At 37.0% G+C, this 22154-nt stretch overlaps 1 protein-coding gene across 2 annotated transcripts in view; it reads left to right on the top strand.

Annotated features, from left to right (window-relative positions):
• STK39 (serine/threonine kinase 39) overlaps positions 1-21468 on the top strand; it is a 101301-nt gene extending 79833 nt beyond the window's left edge. For both annotated transcript variants that reach the window (XM_086750864.1, XM_086750865.1), the window contains 4 exons: positions 545-597; positions 2486-2554; positions 15852-15916; positions 19987-21468. In XM_086750864.1, the coding sequence (XP_086606990.1) occupies positions 545-597; positions 2486-2554; positions 15852-15916; positions 19987-20061 (262 nt within the window). In that variant the 3' untranslated portion in view covers positions 20062-21468. The remainder of the gene's footprint in view (positions 1-544; positions 598-2485; positions 2555-15851; positions 15917-19986) is intronic.
• Positions 21469-22154: the final 686 nt, after the last annotated feature.

Genomic DNA, 22154 nt, shown 5'->3' with positions numbered 1-22154 from the left:
TGCTGAGGCAGTGGTGGTCAGTGAAAAGTTACTCATTTCAAAACAGCTTGGTAAACACTGCATCGAAAACTGCTTTTCAGCATTTAACATTTGCTAGATACTTTTTCTCTTAAATTCGTATCTCTGTATGCATGTGATCTCAGATAGGGAGCTTTAAGTCCATGTGAATATTTTGCTATTCTTGGAGGAGAAGGGGAAATACGTATGATTCAGACTATGCTGAACTAGTAGAGTCAGTATGGCAGAGTCTCTTTTGAAGATGAAAAGGAAAATATTTATCAGAGCACTTTATTTTGTCCTTTAGGTTACCAAAGGCATTTTTCAGCTTGCGCATATCTTTGTTAGTTTTCCCCGAAATATTTCCTTGAAAATACAGTGGAGTCTTTCCAGTCTAGGCGCTTTGAGAGACCAGTGTTTTTCAAATTGAGAAAATTCACACTGCAAAAATGCAGTTGTCAATGCCATAGGTATTCTTTGGGTGTAGGAACTGAATAGTTGTGCTGTTCTTCATTACATTTTAATGTATACGCTGAATGTTTTTCAGGAACTCCAGGAAAGAACTTAATGACATACGGTTTGAGTTTACTCCAGGCAGAGGTAAGACTCTTTCAATTGAATTATTCTCTTATTGCTCAGAAGGGGATTTCAGAAATTTTTTACTGCTTGTGGTTAACACAAGATGCCTCTCTGGAATGTTTCCTACTGTGCAGAGCTTTATATTGAACTTAACTTCAACAAGAATAGCAGATGTATGTAAATTCTAGCGGCAAGATTGCATAATGTATAGTATATATCAGAAGACTTGATCTGCAGTATCCTTTTCAATTTCATATCTTATTGAAATGATCTATGTGGTATGTAAAATCTTGCATAGCAATATTTATGGCTTTAGGATTTCCATTTTCACATTTGGAAAACATCATAGGAAATGGAATGTTGTAGCCATAAAGATGTATGTGATGATGGTGGTAAATTAGTTTTTCCCCTTTGTAATAAAAACAGTTCTGTTGACAAGTATGGAGCACATACTATTTTTCAAATGCTGTCTTCAACTGAAAGCTGAGTTGTGTCTCTAGCTTTGGTATCATCACCATAAAGAAATTCTGGCATTGCAACTTCAAACTCTACTGTATACTTGTAGAACTGTATTTGATTTCCAGTGCTAAGAGTTGTAAGAATTCATAAAACTTGTTTGAAGAAAACCAAGTGTTACTGGGATAAAATGCACAGGAGGCTGATCCATTGAGTAAGAAGGTATCATCATTGTTATATAGCAACCCTTTGAACTATGAACACATTTCATATTTCTTAGAAGTCAGTATTCGCTATATTTAGAATAGCCTTTGAAGAGCTTCCACCTAAAAATGAATCCATATTGGAAGAGGTGTCTCTTTTCCTGTGAATCATAGTGTCTTTCATGTGCAGTAGTTCTGTACATGGATATACTCTCTGTTGTCTACCTGCGTTTCTCATGGATTTTGGCAACGGGTAATAACGGAAGAGTTTTACTTCTTTTTCTTAATTGGGCACAGAGCATCCTGGTTTAGTCACTTACCAAAAGAATTACTTAAGTACTCTCTAAGCAGTTACATAAGCCATTTGAGAATTCTTACTTGTTCAAAAACTAGAGGATAAACATAGTGAAGTACACCAAGACTGTTCCTGGTATTCAGTCATCACTGAGGCAGCCAGAAGGCGGCTGTGATTCTCATTTTCAGAGCTCTCCAGAAATTGCAGCTAGCTGAGCTATCTTGTTTTTCACCTGTGTCTGTTTCTAGAGGAAATGATGCAACTGTGTGACAGCTCTTTGGTGTTGAGACTGTATTACAGTTGAGACTTAACTGGAACTTAGACTTGTTCCTGCTGTTTTCTCCTACTTACCTCTAAGGCTTCTAAAGTCTTTTTCCAGGAGCAAGTACTAGTCACAGGGACTTAGGAGTTAACCCAGTCGGTTACGGTAATTGATGTAAAATTGATCCAAAGCTCTGAATTTCCTGGGTCATGGTACTTAAAGTTATTTTAAGTCTAAAGCTCAAAATAATGGCCATTCATGGAACTGCTTTGCCACACTGGTGACAAACAAGAAAGCCTGTATAGCACATCTCTAGATATGCAGAACAACGGAGGAGATAAAGAAAACAGTGAAAACAACACCAAAACATAGTTTATTTTCTTTGTTGTGAAGATATTGAACTTGTAAACTGTGTAGGAGTATGTAGTTAGATAATACAGGAGAATACTAGTGGCCAGGAAAGGTCTGCAGGGGGTTTGCAATGAATCAAATCATCACCTTATGCGATTTGCTGTACAAAGGCTGATAAGATAATTATCATTTTTCCTCCTAATTAAAGATAATTTTGAATTCAAGCCTGCCTCCATGGGTGTTTTGGAACTAAAATATATTTTTGTTAAAGTTCATTGCATGACTGATACTTTTTGTTGTTTTTGTGGGCTCTTATACTTATTAATTTCACTTTTTGGACAGACACAGCAGATGGCGTTTCTCAGGAGCTGTTCTCTGCAGGCCTGGTTGATGGCCATGATGTAGTTATAGGTAAATTACATTTTTGTTTGCAATTACGCTCTTGTGACAAGTTTGTGTTAAATGGATGTGGAAAATGTTTTCTATAATGCTGCTTTTCACAAAATCCTTTTTGTCCTAATTTTGCTTTCATGTATGCATAGTGGAGTCAACAAGCTAGTTTTGATACCAGTCCAAGGATTGCTTTTGGAAGTCAGAGCTCTGTAGTGGATTGAGAGGGATGATGTATTACAGATCTCCTGAAGGAATATTTACAATTCAGTGATTGGTCATTTCTGTGCTAACTTAATTTTTTTGTTTAACAAAAAAAATTAATTATTTTTGGGTAGGAATTTGCAAAGTGTGCCTTGGCAGCGCTGAAGTTACTAAGTATTCTGCTGGGGTTCATGTAAGTAGAAGCAAGCCAGAGTTCAGGATCTATGGAAGCTGCACCTAGAGATAGAATTTCTACGGTAAAAAAAAAGATAATCAGAAATGTTTTCTAGCTGCTGAGAGGAAATATCCTTCTGTATTTTTCTATTTTGTGCTTCAGGTTTTGTTTGGATTTTTTGTTGTTGTTGTTTTTAAGTGAAATTCAGGACCTGGCAAAGATTATTAATTTGGAAGTGCTTATTTCCCTGCCATTCCATCTCCGTCTGGTTGCTCAAGACCAGTAGATACATAGTAACCAAAATCAAAGTAGGTACTAAATGTCAGAACTGAATTGAGGAATACTAGCAAATCAATGTTTGTGTTTTGATCAAAGAAGTACATATCAATTGGTTTACACATCATTAGCAAACTCCTCAATGATATGGAGAGATTTACAAATCCAAAAGTTCATGTGTCTTGCCTGGAAGATTATCTAAATACTTTCTTAGTTTGTTTTTAGGGTAGCTGAAGTATTTCAGAGAGAAACCAATACTTTTTGTATGTTCAGAATACAGGTTGATTCTAGCTGTGCTTTTATATTAATTTCTAAAGAAAAAGTATTTAGAGGAGGTTCGCAGATGGTACAGTAGGCTAGCAGGCACTCTTCTCTTAAAGTCACTTCTGTGCTGTCACTATAAGGGTTCAAGGGAGAGGGGTATTTAAGAATATCACTGTAGCACTGCAGTCCTAGATGACCATTAAAGGTCCCTTCCAACCCTAACGATTCTATGATTCTATGAAATATTTTAGTCCCTTGGTTTAAAGCAACAGGTCATATAGGAGAGCAAGTGGGGTTGAAAATGTAAATCTGCTTACAAAACTAGTTTTCTGTGTAAAATGATTTTGCCACCTTGTTCACTTGAAATTAAAATGCTTAACATCTTCCTACATAGGAAGAGGGGAATAGTATAGAGGAGCTTAGTTAACTGTCTTTACCAGAAGAACTGATTCCATTAGCTTCCAGATTGAAAGCAACTGATAAATTACCTTTCACTTTTCAGCTGAAGCATGCAGAAATTCAGCTTCTGTAACACGAATGAAAACAAAGTTCTGAGATAGTTTCTTTTAATGGGTGTTGGAATGTGTAGAGGCTGGGAGAAAAAAAGAAAGGTGAAAATATCTGTGCTTATGTTGAACTCAACATTTTGTTGGCACAAACAACAATCCATAGCAGTGGATTTTCTGAAAGGACACTTCAATAGAAGTCAGCAAAAGCTGTTACGGAAAGTACGACCATGGCATACATGAGCTGAAGCGGTTAGTGGGACCAGCTGATGTGTAAATTCTATAGAATTTGCTGCTTAGCATCAATATGATTCATCTTTTTGAGTCTTGCTGGATTTGCATCACTTAACACAGGCTTCCCAGGAAGATTTCCATTCTGATAAGCAATAAGTTCAGCTACCTGTTCTGCACAGAAGGAAAAATCCCATCTTGCATGTTCAGTTCTGGCTACGATTGACTGGTTTCTGTTCTTACTGACAGTAGTGTTGTTTCAGAGGAGGTCCCTAGATCAAGGGGATCAGTGCAGAGAGTTTTGTTTAAAAGCAGACTAGAGTTTGCATTTGCAGAGTCTTGGAACTTATGTGTAGGCATTCGTATCTAGCTGGTGAGGTGTTTTTATGCAGTACTGAAATAGCTATGTTAAATCATATGAAAGATCTGGAATATTTTCAAAATACATTTTGAGATGAAATATATGTCTCTGTGTATATGCAATATATGTATATTACCTAGTAAACATTCATCTAGTAATGCTTTATTGTATTTTTGATAACACAAAGGAAACTCAAATCATACCAACAGTCAGTTCTATTGAAAGTCACATAGTTGCAATCCTACTTCACTGGAGTGTACAATGTACATATAATTTCAGTGAAGGCTTAGGCTATAGTTAATCTTCTAGAGGCCTTGCTTAAGTTTCAGAACCTAAAGATGTATTTACAGTTAAGTGTGTGTGTGTGTGTGTGTATATATATATATATATTAAAAAAATACTTCCCTTCCTGAATGCTGCTTAAATAAAAGCCTTGATATCCATGCCATCAAGAAATGTTCAGTTGCCCTTCACTATATTAATGTACCTTACTTTTTGACAAAAATATCTAAAATAATCTGTGAATACCTTGACCATCATGGAAGATTTACCTTTACTTTTAAGTAAACCAGACATTAACTACTGGTAGATGGATATTTGTCTTTGGTGTTGGGGCCAGATCCAGGTATTTGCTTAGTAACCAGAGGAACAGCTTTTAGTTGGTCAAAACAAAAGCTTCCTGCTGAAAAGCCTAATGTGTTTAGAAGAATGAGCTAAAACCCAATAGATCATATTTTGAAATGAGATCATGTTTTGAAAGTAGCCAGCTTTTTCATCGACATCTTGAATATTTTCTTAGAATTGTGAATACAGTAGATGCCATAATAGTTTGACTAAGGGTTTTGAGGTTGTTGGATTTATTTTTTTTTTTGGTGGGGGTGAAATAGCCTTTTTATTTGGTGCAGTTACTATGGTAAGTAGATGAGACTTAAATTGGCATCTAGAATGAAAAAAAAAATCATGGCTGTGGATGGGTGAGTTGGCCATGAGTGCAGAGAACATGTATCTGGCCAAATCCAGAATGACATAATTTCAAGGAATGTTACGCAATAAGTAATGTGTATGGTTCCCAATTAATCACAGTATTAAGGTATTTGAAATTGAAACAGCTGACTGTCTTACAGTATCATGTCTGCTAATGCTGAAGGTACTTTCATACTGAAATGGAAAGATGAAAAAGCAGAAGCCCAGTTTGTTAGTATTCTGTCTGTAACATCTTAACTCCTACTGGCACTGACAATCCAATTCATGGAAAAGCCGCAGTTACACAATGAATATCCTTTTGCTTTCCTTGGTTTTGTTTTGCATTTGCTTATACCTAGTTTACTTTATTTTCTTGTTAAATTGATCATCTTTGAAATGGAATGAAGTTATGCCTTTTGTTCAACTAATTCTGGTTTATAATCGTGATGTAATCGGAAAATGGGATAGTGCTGTACAAGTAGAAAATATATTGCATTAATTTATGTCCTCAAAGAGCCGTAATGTTGCTATGGGTAGGTGACCTGGACAGCACTACCATTTGAAGGCAGCATAGGTTTGTAATTTGATATCAGTAATGTTTTGAGATGTGCTAATATTTGTAATCTTTGAGGTAATTCATTAGCAGTCTTATTTTTTTCTTGTGTCTGTTTATTCTTATGGCTCAAACTGAGTGAAATAACAGAGTTTTTTTAGTTAAGTGTATTGTGTTTTCACATGTACCAAAGCTCAATGTACCCATAAACTTTCTAATGAGAAAATGCTTTTATAGACCCTGACAATTAATTTCAAACAATAGACTAAATACTTTATGTTTACTTTTTAATGTATTATCCAGAAAGGAAACTCAGATTTAATGAAAAGTTGACAGTATTTTAAGGCATTTTGTAGAAACTCTTGTGCCTTCAACATGTGCACGTAACTCTCTATCTCTTCAGCAAGATATGCACATGCATTACAGGTAGGAGAATATCTCTCAAATCCCCAGGGTTTAACTAAAGACTTAAATATTTCAACACATCTGGCTCATTTAGAGCTAATCCATTGAAGGGTGACTTATATTGACTAGGCTGCTGGGAGTTCTGGAAGCTTGAGGTACACCCGCAGGTATCATAGAATCATAGAATCACATGGTTGGATGGGACCTATAAGATCATCCAATCCAACTGTCTTCCCACTACCATTGCTCCCACAGCTACTAAACCATATCTTGTAGCTCCTCATCAAGCCACCTCTTGAACACTGCCAGGGATGGCGACTCCACCACCTCCCTGGGCAGGCCATTCCAGTGCCTGACCACTCTTTGGGAGAAAAAGTTTTTCCTCACGTCCAATCTAAACCTCCTCTGGTACAACTTGTGGCCATTTCCTTGGGTCCTGCTTGTTGCCTGGGAGAAGAGGCCAAACCCCTGCTCATCACAACCTGCCTTCAGGAAGCTATGGAGTGGTAATCAAGCTTTGCATCTAATTGTGCCTTCAAAAATATTTTAGCTATATGTGTTGTACATAAAGGTGCACTTGAGAAAGTATATTGTGTGAAACTGACTGGTTTCATGCAAGTTCCCACCTGGCTGAATTTTCAGTGTGGTAAAAAACCCAATGTTGTGTTAAGTGAGTAATCACTGCTGCTGTAATGGTGGTTGTGGCAGAACTATAAATACATGATGTAAGTGTGCAAATTATTCTCTACACATACATGTGTATTCATGTATCATATTAAATGTGCTTATCTTATAGCCGTGATCAAATCAATAATTCTTGGTTACTTTAAGAAAAAAAAAAAGGTGGAATTAGCAATTGTTTTCAAAGAAAGTTCCTTTTTTCAGCATGCAGTCCACCAGTTCCTACTTAACTGTGTAAATGAGGAATAAATCCATCTGGTTTAGTGGGGTTAGTTCGGGTTTCGCCTGATACAGCAGGTGATAAACTCTTAGGCTTGAAGTGTGATCCCTGCCCTCATAGGTCTGAATTGTAGTTTGGGGGTCTTTCCTTTTTAGTTTAAAAAAAGAAGACAACACTGACTTTGAATCAGAAATTGCAAAGACAGCAATGTAAGTAATGTTCCTGTTTTCGGTAGTAATTTAGTTGCTGTTATTTGTTTCCTTGGCATTCACTTTTCTGCAAGCGGTTAGTATGTCAAAATAAGGATTTATTGAGGTTCATCAAACTAGAGTGGTCTATTTCAGAACTTAACTCCTGCATATCAGGGACTCTTTTCTAAATATATTTTCCCTTGCTTCAAGTTTCCGATATAAGGTATTCTAGTAGCCTGGCTGCTATTCTGGCTTCTTAATAGTTTTGCCAGAACAGTATCTATAATTCATCGCAGAACTTAGGACAGGAGGAGTTGAGAAGATCTGCTGAGGAGAGGCGATTGCCAAGTAATAATATGCATAGCGGAATGTGACCTGCCTTATTTCTGCATAGCCCTACATTTCAACTTTAATCCAGCATGATGGAGGTATTTGTTAGAGCTGTCTTCAGTATCTTGGTGACTGTCAAACTGTGGTTGTCAAAACCATTGTCTGAAAGCTAACACTTGCTTTCTGCATTCAGTCACTGGCAAACAATTTTTTAAACCTTATACTCTGACTCATTTTTTTGTGTAGCAAATTCATGAGCACAATTTAACTGTAATACCTCAGGCTTGTTAGATATCCCTACTAGCAATGTTGGGCAGCAGGTCTGAGTTTTTGTTTTACAATAGTCTCATTTGAGACTAGACTCGGGATTAGAATGTTCAGGATCATCAAAATGAAGGGGAAAATGTGAAATCTGTATTAGTCTTCCCTCATCTTCTGGATAATCTACCCCATTAGACACATGTAGAATCAAGGTCTGAAATAGATAAGCATTTAAGTTTCCAAATATATTCTACTTATGTTTTTATAACACTTAGTTTTAAATGTGCAGTGGTTGTCTAAGTGTTTTTCACACCCATTGGAGAAAAAAAAAATCAATCTGAAATATCAACCTTCTATTTTTTCATAAGTTTCTGGGAAAAGGTACGATTTTCCAGTTATATTAGTATTTTAATTTAATAAATAAAAAGACTTATCACGGTTTCAGGGTTGTTTTTTTTTTTCCTTTTCACTGATTTTACAATGTAAAACATTACCTTGGGATCAGATATCCATACTAAAAATAGAGAATTTGGGAGTTTAATAATGTGCTATTGGAACTGAAACAGGTAGATTTCTAGCACTAAATTATTCCATTTTCCATTTTGATACAGTGCTCCTGTTTCATCAAATATGCTGCTGCTCTTGGGTGGAAATTTTTCCATCAGCTACCTAAAGAAAAATGAAATCTTGTATATTACTGCATCAGTCTTCATTTTTCCAATTTTTTATCTGTGACCAGTGGGTATTAATACCCCATGTTAATGGATCTTAATGTGAAGACATTTGAGGTGTACTGTTATTCCATAAACTCTTCTATTGTTTTCAGTTTGAGCGAGGATAAATATTTAAAGTCTGTATTTGTCATTAGAGGTCAGTCGGGAATATAAGTGCCTGATATCTCTTCCATGGCTTTGCCTGTTCCACTCTGGAATAGCATAGCATAACTGGTTAGTTGTTAAAGCTTTGGTCCCACTTCCACCCCCCCACACCCCCCTTTCCTTTTTTGGAACAAGATACCCTGATGCCAAACTACTAGTTAATGTCCTTAAAAATGTCTGAAGAACTAGCTTAAACCTTGGCTGTCTGTATAGAATAAGTTAGATCAGCACAGATTTTGGTACTCACTAGGGGTAGCACAACCTGTGCCTATGAGTATTCTGTGCATAATTTGAGGTATTGCTTGCCTCTCTTCTTTACTGTTGCTGTATGTTGGGCCATTCTTTGGGAGGTGAGGATGGTTTGATTTGGTACAGTTCTTTTTCATGCCTGGTACTTTATACACATGTGAAACAGCATACATTCCGGGCTTTACCATGTTTACAGTATTGGGGCTCAGAACCCATATGAACCACAGAGCTCAAGTGGTTTTAGTAATTACTTTGAGCTGTGGGAATTACACTGTGAAATTGTAGTCTTGTTCATAAGGATGCTGTAGGAGGCCTTTTTCAGTCTCCCAGTGTTCCTTTCAAGGGAGAACTGCTTTGGTCTTCTGTTGTCCTGTAGCTGTCCTCTTTAAGCTATGTTTTCTGATTGTGAGGCTGCAAATCAAGCTGTTGGATATTAAAGTATCAAATGTTGAAATGGAGATAGTCGATATAAAGCCAGCGGAAACTGATTCAGCAATGTACTTGGAGAATGCAGACAAATTTGTGAGCCTTAATCTTCCTTTGATAAATTCCTGATGACAGCCTATTTGTAAATAACACATTTCTAAATGTTTTTAAAGTTTCTGCCTTATCAGTGTCCAATAGCTTCCTAAGAAGAGAAGTCAGACTTGCTGTTGATCTCTCTATTTTCTTTTATTTCTTTTGATACAAATCATGTCTAGCTCCTTGCAGTCCTCTAGCAATAAACACTTGTTAGTTAGGTGTCACAGATCTCAAAATGTTTTTATATTTCCCTCACTACTGTTCTCAAGCAACATAAACAAAAGGGCTTTTATGACTAGCATCGAGTGGGTGAACTAATGGAATCGCACTGCACTTAAAGACCTTTTTGACCTCTCTTTGAAAAGACTGTTAATCTTTCATGCAGACAGTTTATGAGCTATTAGATAATAATAAGAAAGTCGGAGATCTGGAGGAATTGTTACCAAAAGCTCTGAAGGTCGATTGCTTTGATTGTTTGCATAATAAACTATAGTCTAGTTTTAAAAGTTAGTTTTAATTTTATTATGAACTTGCAAATGCGTGAAAACCACTGTGTAGTATGAAATATAAATGAATGTCTATATTGCAATGAACAGCTTGCAATATGTGAAACCACCTCAAAAGCATGCATAATAAATTCAGTCCTTTGGAGGAAAGCCCCACCAGGAACTGAATTTTCAGGAGTGATAATTCCATTGAAGAGTATTCCCTGTCACTGAGGCATCCTGCTTCCCAAGACACATACAGGAGAATACAGCATTGATCCTCAAATCGACAGACTCACAAGACAGTTAGTTATGTCGAAGTCCATGTATCAGATGAAAATGGCAAAATAACTGCCTGCAGCTGGGGAAGGGGTAATATTTGAAACAATCATCAGGAAAGCCAATAAATCTGTGGAGCTTTGAGTTTGGCCTTGCTAACAGCAATACCATTGATGAGGTAGGGAGCAGCTGAAGGTGGCTATTTCTTATAAACTGAGTTTTGGACTACATAAAAATTATTTCACTTTTCACTTATTAAAAATATTTTTCATTTTCTCAGAGCTTACAATTTTTCAGGTTGGGTTTTTTTTTTTTTTTTGGTGACAGTAATTTTGTGCCTGAATAGTGTTTTTCCTTTCCTCATATGTGAATTTCGGGATTACAGTATGCAGTAGCTTTGCAAACTGTTGAAAGTAAGCATACTGTCAGACATTCCCCATCCACTCTTTTGAAAATGGAAAAGCAGATGAATCATTATTCTTTTGAGCACCCCAGAAATATTATCTCAAGGTTTAGTTTCTGCTTGTGTCTGTGTTTACGCCAGATGGCTCTGGCTCAGTTGGCTGGGTCGGCATTGTGCTGGAAATAGTTCTACTGTACTTCGTATAGCTTTATTAACTGTCTCATTAATTTTAACTTTTCCAGAAGTTTTTCCTATTCATTAGGTTTCATGCTGTGTCAAGAATTTTAAATAACCAAGCATAGTCCTGTTGCATTACAGGAGCAAAACGTCTATTTGAGATGGCCCAAAATACAGTTATTTTCATATATTTATTTGTGAACTTAAAGACAGCCTTTTTTGTTCTGTTACCTCAGCTTATATTGATCACTTATTAAAAATTATAACTGATGTGGTTGGCCAAAATTGTCATATAGCAAACAGTGATTTGTAGTATGTTCTACATAAATATGCATGCTAGAGGATGCATGCATTTGGGGTTTATTTATTTATTTATTTATTACATCTGCAATTAGCAGCCTGTGTTGTGTATATTTATGTGCTGGGTTTGACCTTTTATCCTATTGCATGTTCCGCAAGTACAGACGCTTATTTTGACAAAGTGGCACAAGCATTTGTCACTGAGCGAAACCTGCAAAAGAACGTGGAATGATTTGTGGTACATGGGTTAATTATATGTCCTTCAGAAGCCTTCTGAAGAAGGTGGAATGGCACCTCATTTATTTTTGTAAACAACAAAAAGCCTATTGTACTAACTGCTGCTAATGTTTGAAGAGGGCTTTTGCTCTAAGGCATGATTTGAAGTATACTCTATTTACTTGAGGTTACGGCTGGCAAAGGTTTTTCCATCACCACTTAATTTTTTCCTGCAGTTACCTTGTTCATGTTTCTTCTTCTGACTTTTATAGGAGCATGGCCTAACATCTTGAGAAAACACTCTGCAAAATAAAGTTGAGTCTAATATATCCAGGCCTTGTAGAAAGAGCGAATTCCCAACAGTATTTGAAATTGACAATTACTGCTGCTTGCAGGCACGCTAATCTGCTGTGAATTTCAGAAGTACAACATCTAAGGCATGACTTCAGAGTACTTCAAAGAAAAATGGCTTTGTCAATATGAACTGTAGTATACTTAGAAATGAGGTGTAAAGTAGAACCCAGAGACATGTATTTTACAGCGCTTTCCACTTTTCCAAATAATTTAAGTCTGGAGAGAATGAATCGTACCTCTCTAGAAACCCCTTAATGTGAAACTCCTTTTTCACTTGAGGGAGAGCATTACTGTATTAAACTGACTTTGTTCACTGACTTGCAATAGAAGAATTGTTTGGAGAGGGGAGGAGAGGGAGAGATGGTGAGAGTGGGATGCTTATTTTCCTCCCTGTTGTGTGCAAATGTGGTTGGGTTCATCTGCATTTAGAAACTTTCGGCTCATGTTTTTCATATTTAAGCCAAATTAAAACTTTGTACATGAACTGTACTAGGAGAGTTAGCGAGGCTCAACCTAGTAAATAATTTTCCTTGATGAAAAGAGCCTAAATTTGGTATCTGGGGGAGATGTTCATCAGTAAAGCCTAATAGTAGTTCCACTTAAAAGTAATTGTTTTGCTTTGTTCCCTGATGCGATCAGTAATTCTGAATAGGGCTGAAGAGTAGCAGCAGCTGCTTGTATGCGAGAACATTGTTTACTGCTGTGAGCGTATGTCTGGCATGAATTTCTCGGAGTCTTTCAGGAGACTTTGCATACTTAGTCCAAACTGTGTAGGTTTAGTAGTAGTCCTAAATTTTTAGAAGTATATTCATAGGAGTGGTAAATCAGTTACACTTAATGCAACTGATAGCTTAATTTAATTGCATTTAAAGTAGGATGAGTATTCCACTCTAGAGTATGGTGTTCTACTTCTAATTTTGAAGATGTCTTTACTGTAGTTAAGATGGGATCCCCAGACTTTCTGGAGAAATAATTGGAAGGCACTGCAGGCTGGCTTTCAACTGCTTGGATGGCTTCTGCTGCTTGTGCTGCAGGCTCTATTTCTAAAGGAAGGGAACTGAAGTAGAGATGCCATGGACCCTGCAGTCCATGGGTTACTGCTGGTTTTCCTAGCTGATTATATCAGGCCCCAAAAGATTCTGGTTAGCAGATGAGCCCCAAATCTTCAAGGTGTTTAGGTACTGAGAGATGTGCCCAATCCTACGTACTTCTTCAGGTCCTCAAACCTTTTGCTTGCCCTAAGGTGAAAAGGATAATGATTGTCTCATCCCTGCAAAAAAAAAAAATGAACCATATTTTAAGTAGTTTCCTGAAATGTAGACTTAGGTATCCAAATTCAGACAGCTGCCTTCTGGGCCTTGCAGTCTAAATAAGGTCAAGACCTAGCAAAACAAAAGCAAGGAGTTAGAAAAATGAAAAAGATACCAACAGGACTGTATGCTATTGCTAGGTAATTATGCACACATACTTGATTCTCAGTTGATGTTAATTACTTAGGCTTTCAGATACTGCAGAAAGAGCAGGCCTTTGGGGGTGTTTGCCTTCACGGTGGCTTGACTGAATGGGATTAATCACATTATTTTGGCAAAATCCTTTTTACTGCCTTTCTGTAAAGACCAGAAAATGTAAAATAGAAAGTACCAAAAGTCACAGGTGAAATGCTAGTTTTACTTGAACAATGCTGAATGTGTATAATTGAAACTTAAAAGATCTCTCTTTAGGAAACTGCAGGTGTGACTTTTTATGTAAACTTCTAATATTATGGACTCTTTGCAGGTTGGCTTTCTCATTTTAAAGTGTAGCCTGAAAACATCTGGCATTACTCCCTTAAATCCTCCTAATCTTCTGTTTGATTAAACATATCCCTCTCTATTTATAGCCCATCAGAAAAGCAAAAATAAAGCATATTTCATATGCTTGCTTCAGATGTTTCTCTGGCATTTTATATGTAAAAGTTTTTGGCTTGTGTTCATATTAGAAATAAAGACAAGTGAACAAATAAAACTGTCCCTGTAGCCTTTTAATGAGCACTGTTCTTTGAAAAGCAATTTTCTTGGAGAATGACAGCCATCTAACATATCACTCCTTTCTGTTATGGTGTTTAACAACAACAAAAAAGTAATTAGAATTACATATATTGCTAGTTTATCTTTTGCTATTTCTGCTTTGAAATTTTTAATTTCTTCCCTGGTAAAGAATCAGCCGGAAGGTTAGAGGGTTTTTTAAGGTCTTGATACTATGTATGAAGTCCTCAGTGCCACTTCCACTGTATGATAGTTCATTAAAACACTTGCTGACAATGGGCTGCTGTTTGCAAGTGCAGGAATAGTAAGTTTGCCAGTACCTTTGCCTAAGGGCATCTGGAAGTTTTTGCATTCAGGTCAAATAGCCGAGCAGCATGCTGGCTTGCCTGAGTTGTTCTACAGCTGCTCAACATTAAATGGAAGCCTGCCCCTCCTGAAGGCAAGCGTGCATTTGAAGCTCATCTTTTTGTAACATCTTACAGTAGGTGAAGGTAGAAATCTTTGGATTTAGGACCCAGCTCCTGTCTGGTTTTGTAGCACTGTGTCTCCATTTCAGTGAAGCCAGCTTACACTAGCTGGAGTGTTTTTTTTGTCCTGTTTACTTTTTTTAAGACATGTTTTATGGGGATTTGGATAAGCCAGAACTGGTCTTGAGTGCATTATCCTATTTTATAGATTTTTAAGACATAAGAAATTGAAGCTATTCTATCCTAGCTTCAGGAGCTATGAGGCTGAACACTCCTTTTTGCCTACGCATGAGGTTCTAAGTACTAATTGTAATGAAAAGCATTATCTGTATTTGCATATATTTTATCAGGCAGGAGGTATTGCAATAAAATTGACTTCTTGATTGTGGAAGTGAATTGTGTGATGAAAATAAAAACTGTTTGTAATGAGTAGCATAAAGAAGATTATGAATAATGAAGGTTTAAAAACAGAAAGACTTTCTATTGTAGTGCCTGTAGTTGAGTTAATTTAACTGTGAAGGTTATTTTTTTTTCTTTCCAAAAAGTATTTCCTACAAAATGTACCTTGTGCTTGCTTTTAAGGCTTGTGTTTAGTTTCAAATACCCTTTCATCCCCCATCAAATTTGTTACAGGTGTATAAACAAACCTTGGTGCCATTTCAGTAGTATAAAGAATATCAGACCCTCCAAGGATTAATTTACATTTAACAGTGGTAGATTGGCCTAGTCGTTTACTTCTCTAAATTCCCTTGCAAAATACTGTACTTCTCCCCCGTGAGACCAATTTCTGTTACTACACAGTGAATCATATATGATCAGGCACAGTAGGAGTGAAAATTTTATCATCATGAAGCCAGCAGAAACGGAAGTTAAAGGGGACAGCGAGCTGAGCCGCCTTCTAGAAACGTGCTGATGTTGGCCCTGGCTATAGTAGAGACATGATATAAATCATGTCAGCTATCACCTTATTCTTAGCTGCATGATTCTCCCATTTTCCTTCCATTTACATTTGTGTGATTGTTAAACAAATTTATGGAATAAACTAACCTGAAAATTAGGGTGTTTTTTTTTTTTTCTCTCATTTGGTTTTCAGGCAGATTTTTTCCCCTGAACCAGTTCATGTAGTCACAAAGTACCAGTGACTGCAAAAGAAAGGAGGCAGGATTTATGGCAGCCCAACTGCCCTCTGACTTTCAGACAACAGCTAGATGGTTATTAAATGATTCAAGTGGTAATTTATGGATGTGTGTGTGTAGAATTAAGTAGAAGAGTCAACACGAGGCTTGATGTAATGTTAAATGCAATTTTCTGTAAATCATATTTTTTCATACTTTATTTTACAGTTGCTGCTAACTTACAGAAGATAGTAGATGATCCAAAGGCCTTGAAAACATTGACTTTTAAGTTGGTAAGTGAAAGCATGAAGGGAACAAACTAATTATCACAGTATTCACACACAGTCTGGATTGAATCTCATTTACAGCTATTTAGATGTATTGACAGGTAAGATGATTGAAATTGCCATGTGTGAGAGAAAAAACCTAAACCTTGTTTTGACAGGACATCAGAGAGATGTACAGTCAGGCAGCTCCATAACTGTGCAGGGGGAAGGAGGTTCATTCACATGAGTTCTGAGGAAGTCAGGGGCTTAGGTGAGAAACTGCAGGGAGAAGACCCCCAGGAAGAATTGCAGAAACAAGTAAAGCAGAGAAAACTGTAGTTGTGAGGTTAACTCCCCTCAACTCCCACTTTCTCAGCTCAGCCCTGCCTGAAATGTCCTTTGCTAATGGACATTCTGCTCCTATGACATTTTTTTCCAACACCTGCTACCATTTTTCTTGCATACAGGTTGCACTCTCCACTGCTTGCTTCCCCTTCTTTCCTTCAAGTTTCTTTCAGTTGACTATCCACACTTGCAAGTTAATCTTGCTCCCACTATATTTCATTACTGTTTCTCCTTTCCCATCTCTTTGTCTTCTGTATATACAACATCAGACCCTGGTTTTGAGCCTGGGACTGTTTTCTGTGCTGCATTTTGTGCCCTGGGCCATGAGTCCTAATTTTGGTCAATTTTGATTCTATCATGTTAGATCTAATTTAATATTAATAACTTTATTTTGCAAAAACTTAATTCAGAATTCATGTGCTCTATTTGTTTTTATTTCTTTCTAAAATTAAGTTGAAAAATTTACATACCTAAAGCTATTGAATGATTAGCTATGTAAATATCAGGTTCTTACCAATTAGCTTTCAGCACCCCTTGCTGAGAGTGACTCAGCCACGAATAAAAGACTAGACTGAATGTCTGTTAGATGAGTAGGTCTCCAGAATCACAGCTTTGTTCATAAAAGCAGCTGTTTCAGATGGGCTGTACAGAGCCATTTTTAGAGAGTAAGTGGTCTAGTTGATGATAGTGTATTAATTCAGGATTGTTCTTCTTCCCATGTCTTTTTTTTAAATATAGATTTGAGTAGTTTTAACTGACCAAGTAATTTGGACTCATTTTTCCTCTATAGTCCAGTAAAATCACCAGAACTTAACAAATTTCTTTTGAGAAGGGGTTGGGATGGGAGACTAAGGACACAACTCAAATTGTTTTGTTTCTATGGCTCTTACTATCTAAATATAGTTTAAAGCCTGATGCTTCTCTTTTTGCAGCTGATCTGTGTTCTTGTTGTCTAAACATCTGACTTAGTTTATGTATAGTCAGTGGCATCTCACCAAGAGCATTTAGATGTATGGATACTCTAGACGTTCTGTAGAAGTCTGGGTTTCTAATTCACACACTTAAAATAGAGACTTGAGATTCCAAAATATAATATCCCGTAGTATCCAGTTAATGTTTATATACGTTGAAAACAAATCCACTTGAAAATTTAGGTTGGGGCATTTCTGTAATGCAGCTGGATTTATTGCTAGAGTGTAGCCAACGTCACATGGTATTTCAGGTTCCAGTGAGTGAATGCTGTCATAATTCTACTCCTTACCACAATCAGAATTAATAGACAATCCAAAATCCATATCTTTGTCCCTTCTCAAGGTAAGTTCCATTGGCTAGGTAAGAATTCCTGAGGTTAATTTTTAACCTAAGTTTCTTCCTGATATTTTTAACTCAGGTTTCCTGCATTAGTTCCCTACTTCCTGGGAAAAGAATGTAACCACAAGAATTATCTTAATTTATTCTAATCCTTGGATTAATTTAATCTATATTCTGTTTCTCCCTATGTCTGAATTGTGTAGTGGAGTTGCTAAATGAATTGTTGCCTAGTCTGTCATTTGTTTGTATGCCCTACTCAGTCTTTGTTAGTGAGGTCTCACTACATTTGAAAGCACTTGTATATAGCTAATGTAATATAGCTAATCCTATATCCATTCAAAGAATTCAACTGAAAAGTGCTCTTTAGTCTATTATTAGTTACTACTATTTGTGGACAAGAAATTTGGTTAGTATCACACTGCCTGCAGTTTGCTTTTGCTGGTATTTTGCTGGTATATAATATTTTTATTCAAACAGCATGCATTTTCATCTTCGGGGAAGAAAGAATAGCAACTTGTCTTAACTGTTTTTGTCTTTAATTATTGCCAAAATGGTAAAGCAAGTTATTAAAGTGAGGTGTCTGCATGAATCTGTCTTTGAGGTTTGATCTCCTTCTTGCATGTTTTTAACAGTGCATCTTTGATCTTGCAATGATGTAATTCTGCAGAACATATATAGTATTAAACCTCCCTTAGTTGTTTTGGCTAACACAGAATGATGACTTCCCTGCAAGATCCAGCTGTCCACACTTTGGGAAGAGGGTGCTTTAGTACACAAGTAATCTTGGCAACACTTGAGGAAACACAAAATTATTGCGCAGTGTAATTTGCATTTTATGTAAGGATTTTTCATATTAAAAAGGGAGGAAAAAACCATTAATGAAAGAATACATTCAGTCACTGAACAGTGAATTGCAAATACTAATTGCTTTTCTTGTATGTTGCAGTTTCTGTACAGCAGTTGTATTTTTGCTAAGCAGAAAATAGAAGCTAATAGGTTCCAGGTGCATTAAATATTAGACAATATTTATTGATAAGGAAGGCATTTAAAAATCTGTATGCATCTAGGTATGTTACTTAGCATGGCTTTAAGGAGTTTGATAGCTAGCTAGAGTGTAGAATGATGTTAATAATATTAGCTCTTTTTATCATTATATTTTAAGTGCAAAATTCAAACTCCACTTATTTAGTAAACTCCCAATCCCAAAACCATTGAGGTATCTTAATAGTAACCAATGGTGCTTATCTCAGACCTTTAACTTGCTGCTTCAGTGGAATAAGACCTGTGAAATACTCTCTGAAGAGAGAACTTCTGTTCTCTGTGTCTGATCAAAGTAAATTTGAAGGAGTAGCCTGATGTAATGCTTACACAAGTACCAGCTGGGTTTATTTTTGGTCATGAAAACTCAGTGGATAATGTCACTCAGTGCACCTTGTGTGCACTATCTGAGAGCTCTTTGCCTTCTATTGCACATACAAACCACTTCTCCTAAAGGGTTCAACTGCTACTAATGCATAAAGGGATCAAGAGCACTTTTCTAGGGTGAACTAATTGTTCTGATGGTTTTTGTGGCGATATGACAAAGAGCCTGAAGCCATCTGTTATAAGTAATTTACCATTACAGACTGTTCATCCAATTGTATTATTATTTTGATTTATCAATCACAAAGAATGCATTAAAAAACTTTATTTGAAATGTAGTCACTTCTCTCCAACAGAAGCAAATTTTATAGTTAAAACTTGAAATATAAAAATATTTTATTTCACTATGTAAAATTGTGTATTTTTTTAAAGCAGACCTAAAGTAACTGTTCAGTCCCGAGCAAGCTGGTTTTATATTCTTATTGTTATTTGTGAAAAATGAACTGATTACTTGTGCCAGTTTGTACCATGACAGACTTTACTGAAGAGTCTCAACCATGCAATTCTAAGTAGTAGACTGTACTTCCAGAAATGAGCTGTTCGTTTGCAAATATTAGTATTTACACTTTCTAGGCTGCTTCAGTCTCTTGTTAAAAATTCAGTGGATTAGTATTCCAAACAGACTTGATAGCTGGGCTTGTGAGACATTTGGTGTCTGCAGAACAACGGCAAAAGGTGGATTCTGCACATGTAGGTTATTTGCTCTTCGTGAGTGAAAACAGCATGCTCACATGAAAAAGCAGATCTGGCTCCTGTCTGGGAAGTTTGGATTAAAGAATTTGGGTCTTTAAGTGGTGATTTCCCAGTATGTTTTTCATCATTTTTAATATTGATTAAAAGAGTTTGCTAAAATGAAGGATGCAGTTGGCTGACACTGACAGAGGTTACACCAAGCAGTCTGCAAGCATTCCTTCAAGTAAGCTGTTTGCTGACTAGGTGCTAGGGGGAAAATTTATAGCCTGGCTGTCAAAGCCTCCTTTATAGTGTGATATACTAAACATTTCTTTTTGTACTTGCAGGCCTCTGGCTGTGATGGCACTGAGATTCCTGATGAAGTGAAACTGATTGGGTTTGCTCAGTTAAGTGTCAGCTGATGTCTGTCCCTTGACCCCAAGCCGAATTGTGGGATTGCGAAGAGGCCAGCTTAGATGCAAAGGAAAATTAACGCACCACACACTGAGTTCTGCTTCATTCTCTAGCAATTCACAAAGTCAGAACAAGCAAAGCCCACAGCTATACCGCTGCTGCTAACATTCAGAATGCTACTTAAATGTCTCTTAGCAGTTGATTTGGATACCCCCTAAGTGAAAAGCCTGTGGAAGTGCACTCAGGTGGCTGTATTTATTGGTTACAAAAGGAATTTTCTATCAAGCTTACTTCTTTCATAAACTTTACCTGTACTTGTGGTTGATAATACTGCCTCTGTTCTGTTCTATTTAGAAATTAAAGTAAATATAAAAGTTAAGAATTATTAGCCAAACTTGAATTCTAGTTTTAAAACTGACTGTGAATTTTATTTTTCATATATTTATGCATTACACATCCTAGTAATAAGAAAATGATTTGACTTGATTATGTGCTATTTGCAGTTAATCTCCCATTATTTAAAAAAGTTTCAGGTATATATTTGAAGTATTTGGTAACTTCTAGGGTTTTTTTTGAAATGAATTAATTAGGCATTAGCAAGCTTTTGTTGGTTGTGTGTCTAAAAACCAGTCCACAAACTGATTGTCAAGGGAGTGGGAGGTGCCTTGCAGACATTAATGTTTTAAGAATGTGCCTGAGGCTGCTTAAATAAATAATCTCAATTTTCTAGAAGTACCATACATATGGTACAATATATATAAATATGTATAGGTATCTGAGCAAGGAGAGGATATACAGTAGCAAAGGTTTTGGAGTATTTTGACTTTGCTTTACTGGGGAGTCTGAGCTAGAACTACTTTGAACTGTTGTTATTAAGGTAGACTGCTTACTGTGTCCGTCTCTGATCCGACTTACCCTTAATGATAGAAACCGGTTTCATACAGGTGATAAAAACTTGAAGAACAGAACTGAAGCTTTACTTGAAGTTCTGCAGAATACCAAGGTGGAGTGAAAATAATAGGGCTTTGTGCAATGATCAAGTAAAACTCTGTTACAAACAAAACACTTCTGACCCAAGTAGTCTTATGCTTAACCTGTGACATAGCTGTTATGGAGTAGCGAACCTTAGAAAGACTTTCAAATTTGGAGACTTATTTCTCAGAGGTTACGATTTAAACTACTTCCTAGCTAATCCTAGATAAACGGCAGCTCTTTAATGTACTGAAAATGGCAAATATATATTATTAAGAGAAGTTATTTATAATGCCTTGTCATAATCGTTGAAATGTTCTAGAGCCATTTGCGTACGACTCAATGTAATCCCATCCCATCCTACTGTTTACATGATGATTACTCCAAGATGACTGCAAAGGTTAAAAAAAAAAAGAAAAATAAAAGTGTATTGCACAAACAGATTTGTGTTTTGAATTTCCATGCTCTGTGTGCATTTTGATGGCTCTGTGGCTGGGTGATGTTATAAATGTTGGCTGCCCTTATTTTATTTGACAAGTGGCACCTGCCCAAGGGACCTGGTTCCTCATGTTGGGGAGGAGAAGGGGAGAAAACACAGCTTGCTTGCTTGCTCACAGGACAGAATTCCTCTTGACCCCTTGCTTTCCAGTACTTTGAGCCATTTTTAAGGCTCCTGAGGTGTTTGTATTTCAATAAATAATTCAGTTACTTGGGGCAGGACCTGTGGGATGCTGGTTTGTGTGGGGAAGAGGGTGAGAGGGGCCCAGGACAGGGCTGGAGTGGACGCCTGCTGCCCCCAGCCCAGGTGTGGGGCAGGTGGCTGCAGCTGAGGCTCGTTGGGGCGGTTCATGCCCTCTTTCCCCATAGGTGTGGAGAGCCCCAGCCTTGGGGGGGGGTTTGGCAGTGTGGCAGGGGCTGGATGCTGGACTGTGAGGTTGAAGGGACCCTCTGCTGTGGTGGGGCCTGGCCTGCAGTGAGCAAAAATGGTAAGTGTGTCTTTCCTTAGCTTTGGGGTGTCTTTGGAGGTGTGGTAGTATTGATAATCTGCTCAGTATCTCTATTAAATAATCAACAGTATCTTATCTCAGCGCCCTGTAATCTCTTACCTTGCTTTGGTTAACGCTTTGGC

This window comes from Chlamydotis macqueenii, chromosome 6 (assembly GCF_036417535.1).
Source record: "Chlamydotis macqueenii isolate bChlMac1 chromosome 6, bChlMac1.mat, whole genome shotgun sequence".
Taxonomy (NCBI): Eukaryota; Metazoa; Chordata; class Aves; order Otidiformes; family Otididae; genus Chlamydotis; species Chlamydotis macqueenii.
The sequence above is the reverse complement of the archived record's forward strand: the minus strand, read 5'-3'. Positions and strand labels throughout refer to the sequence as shown.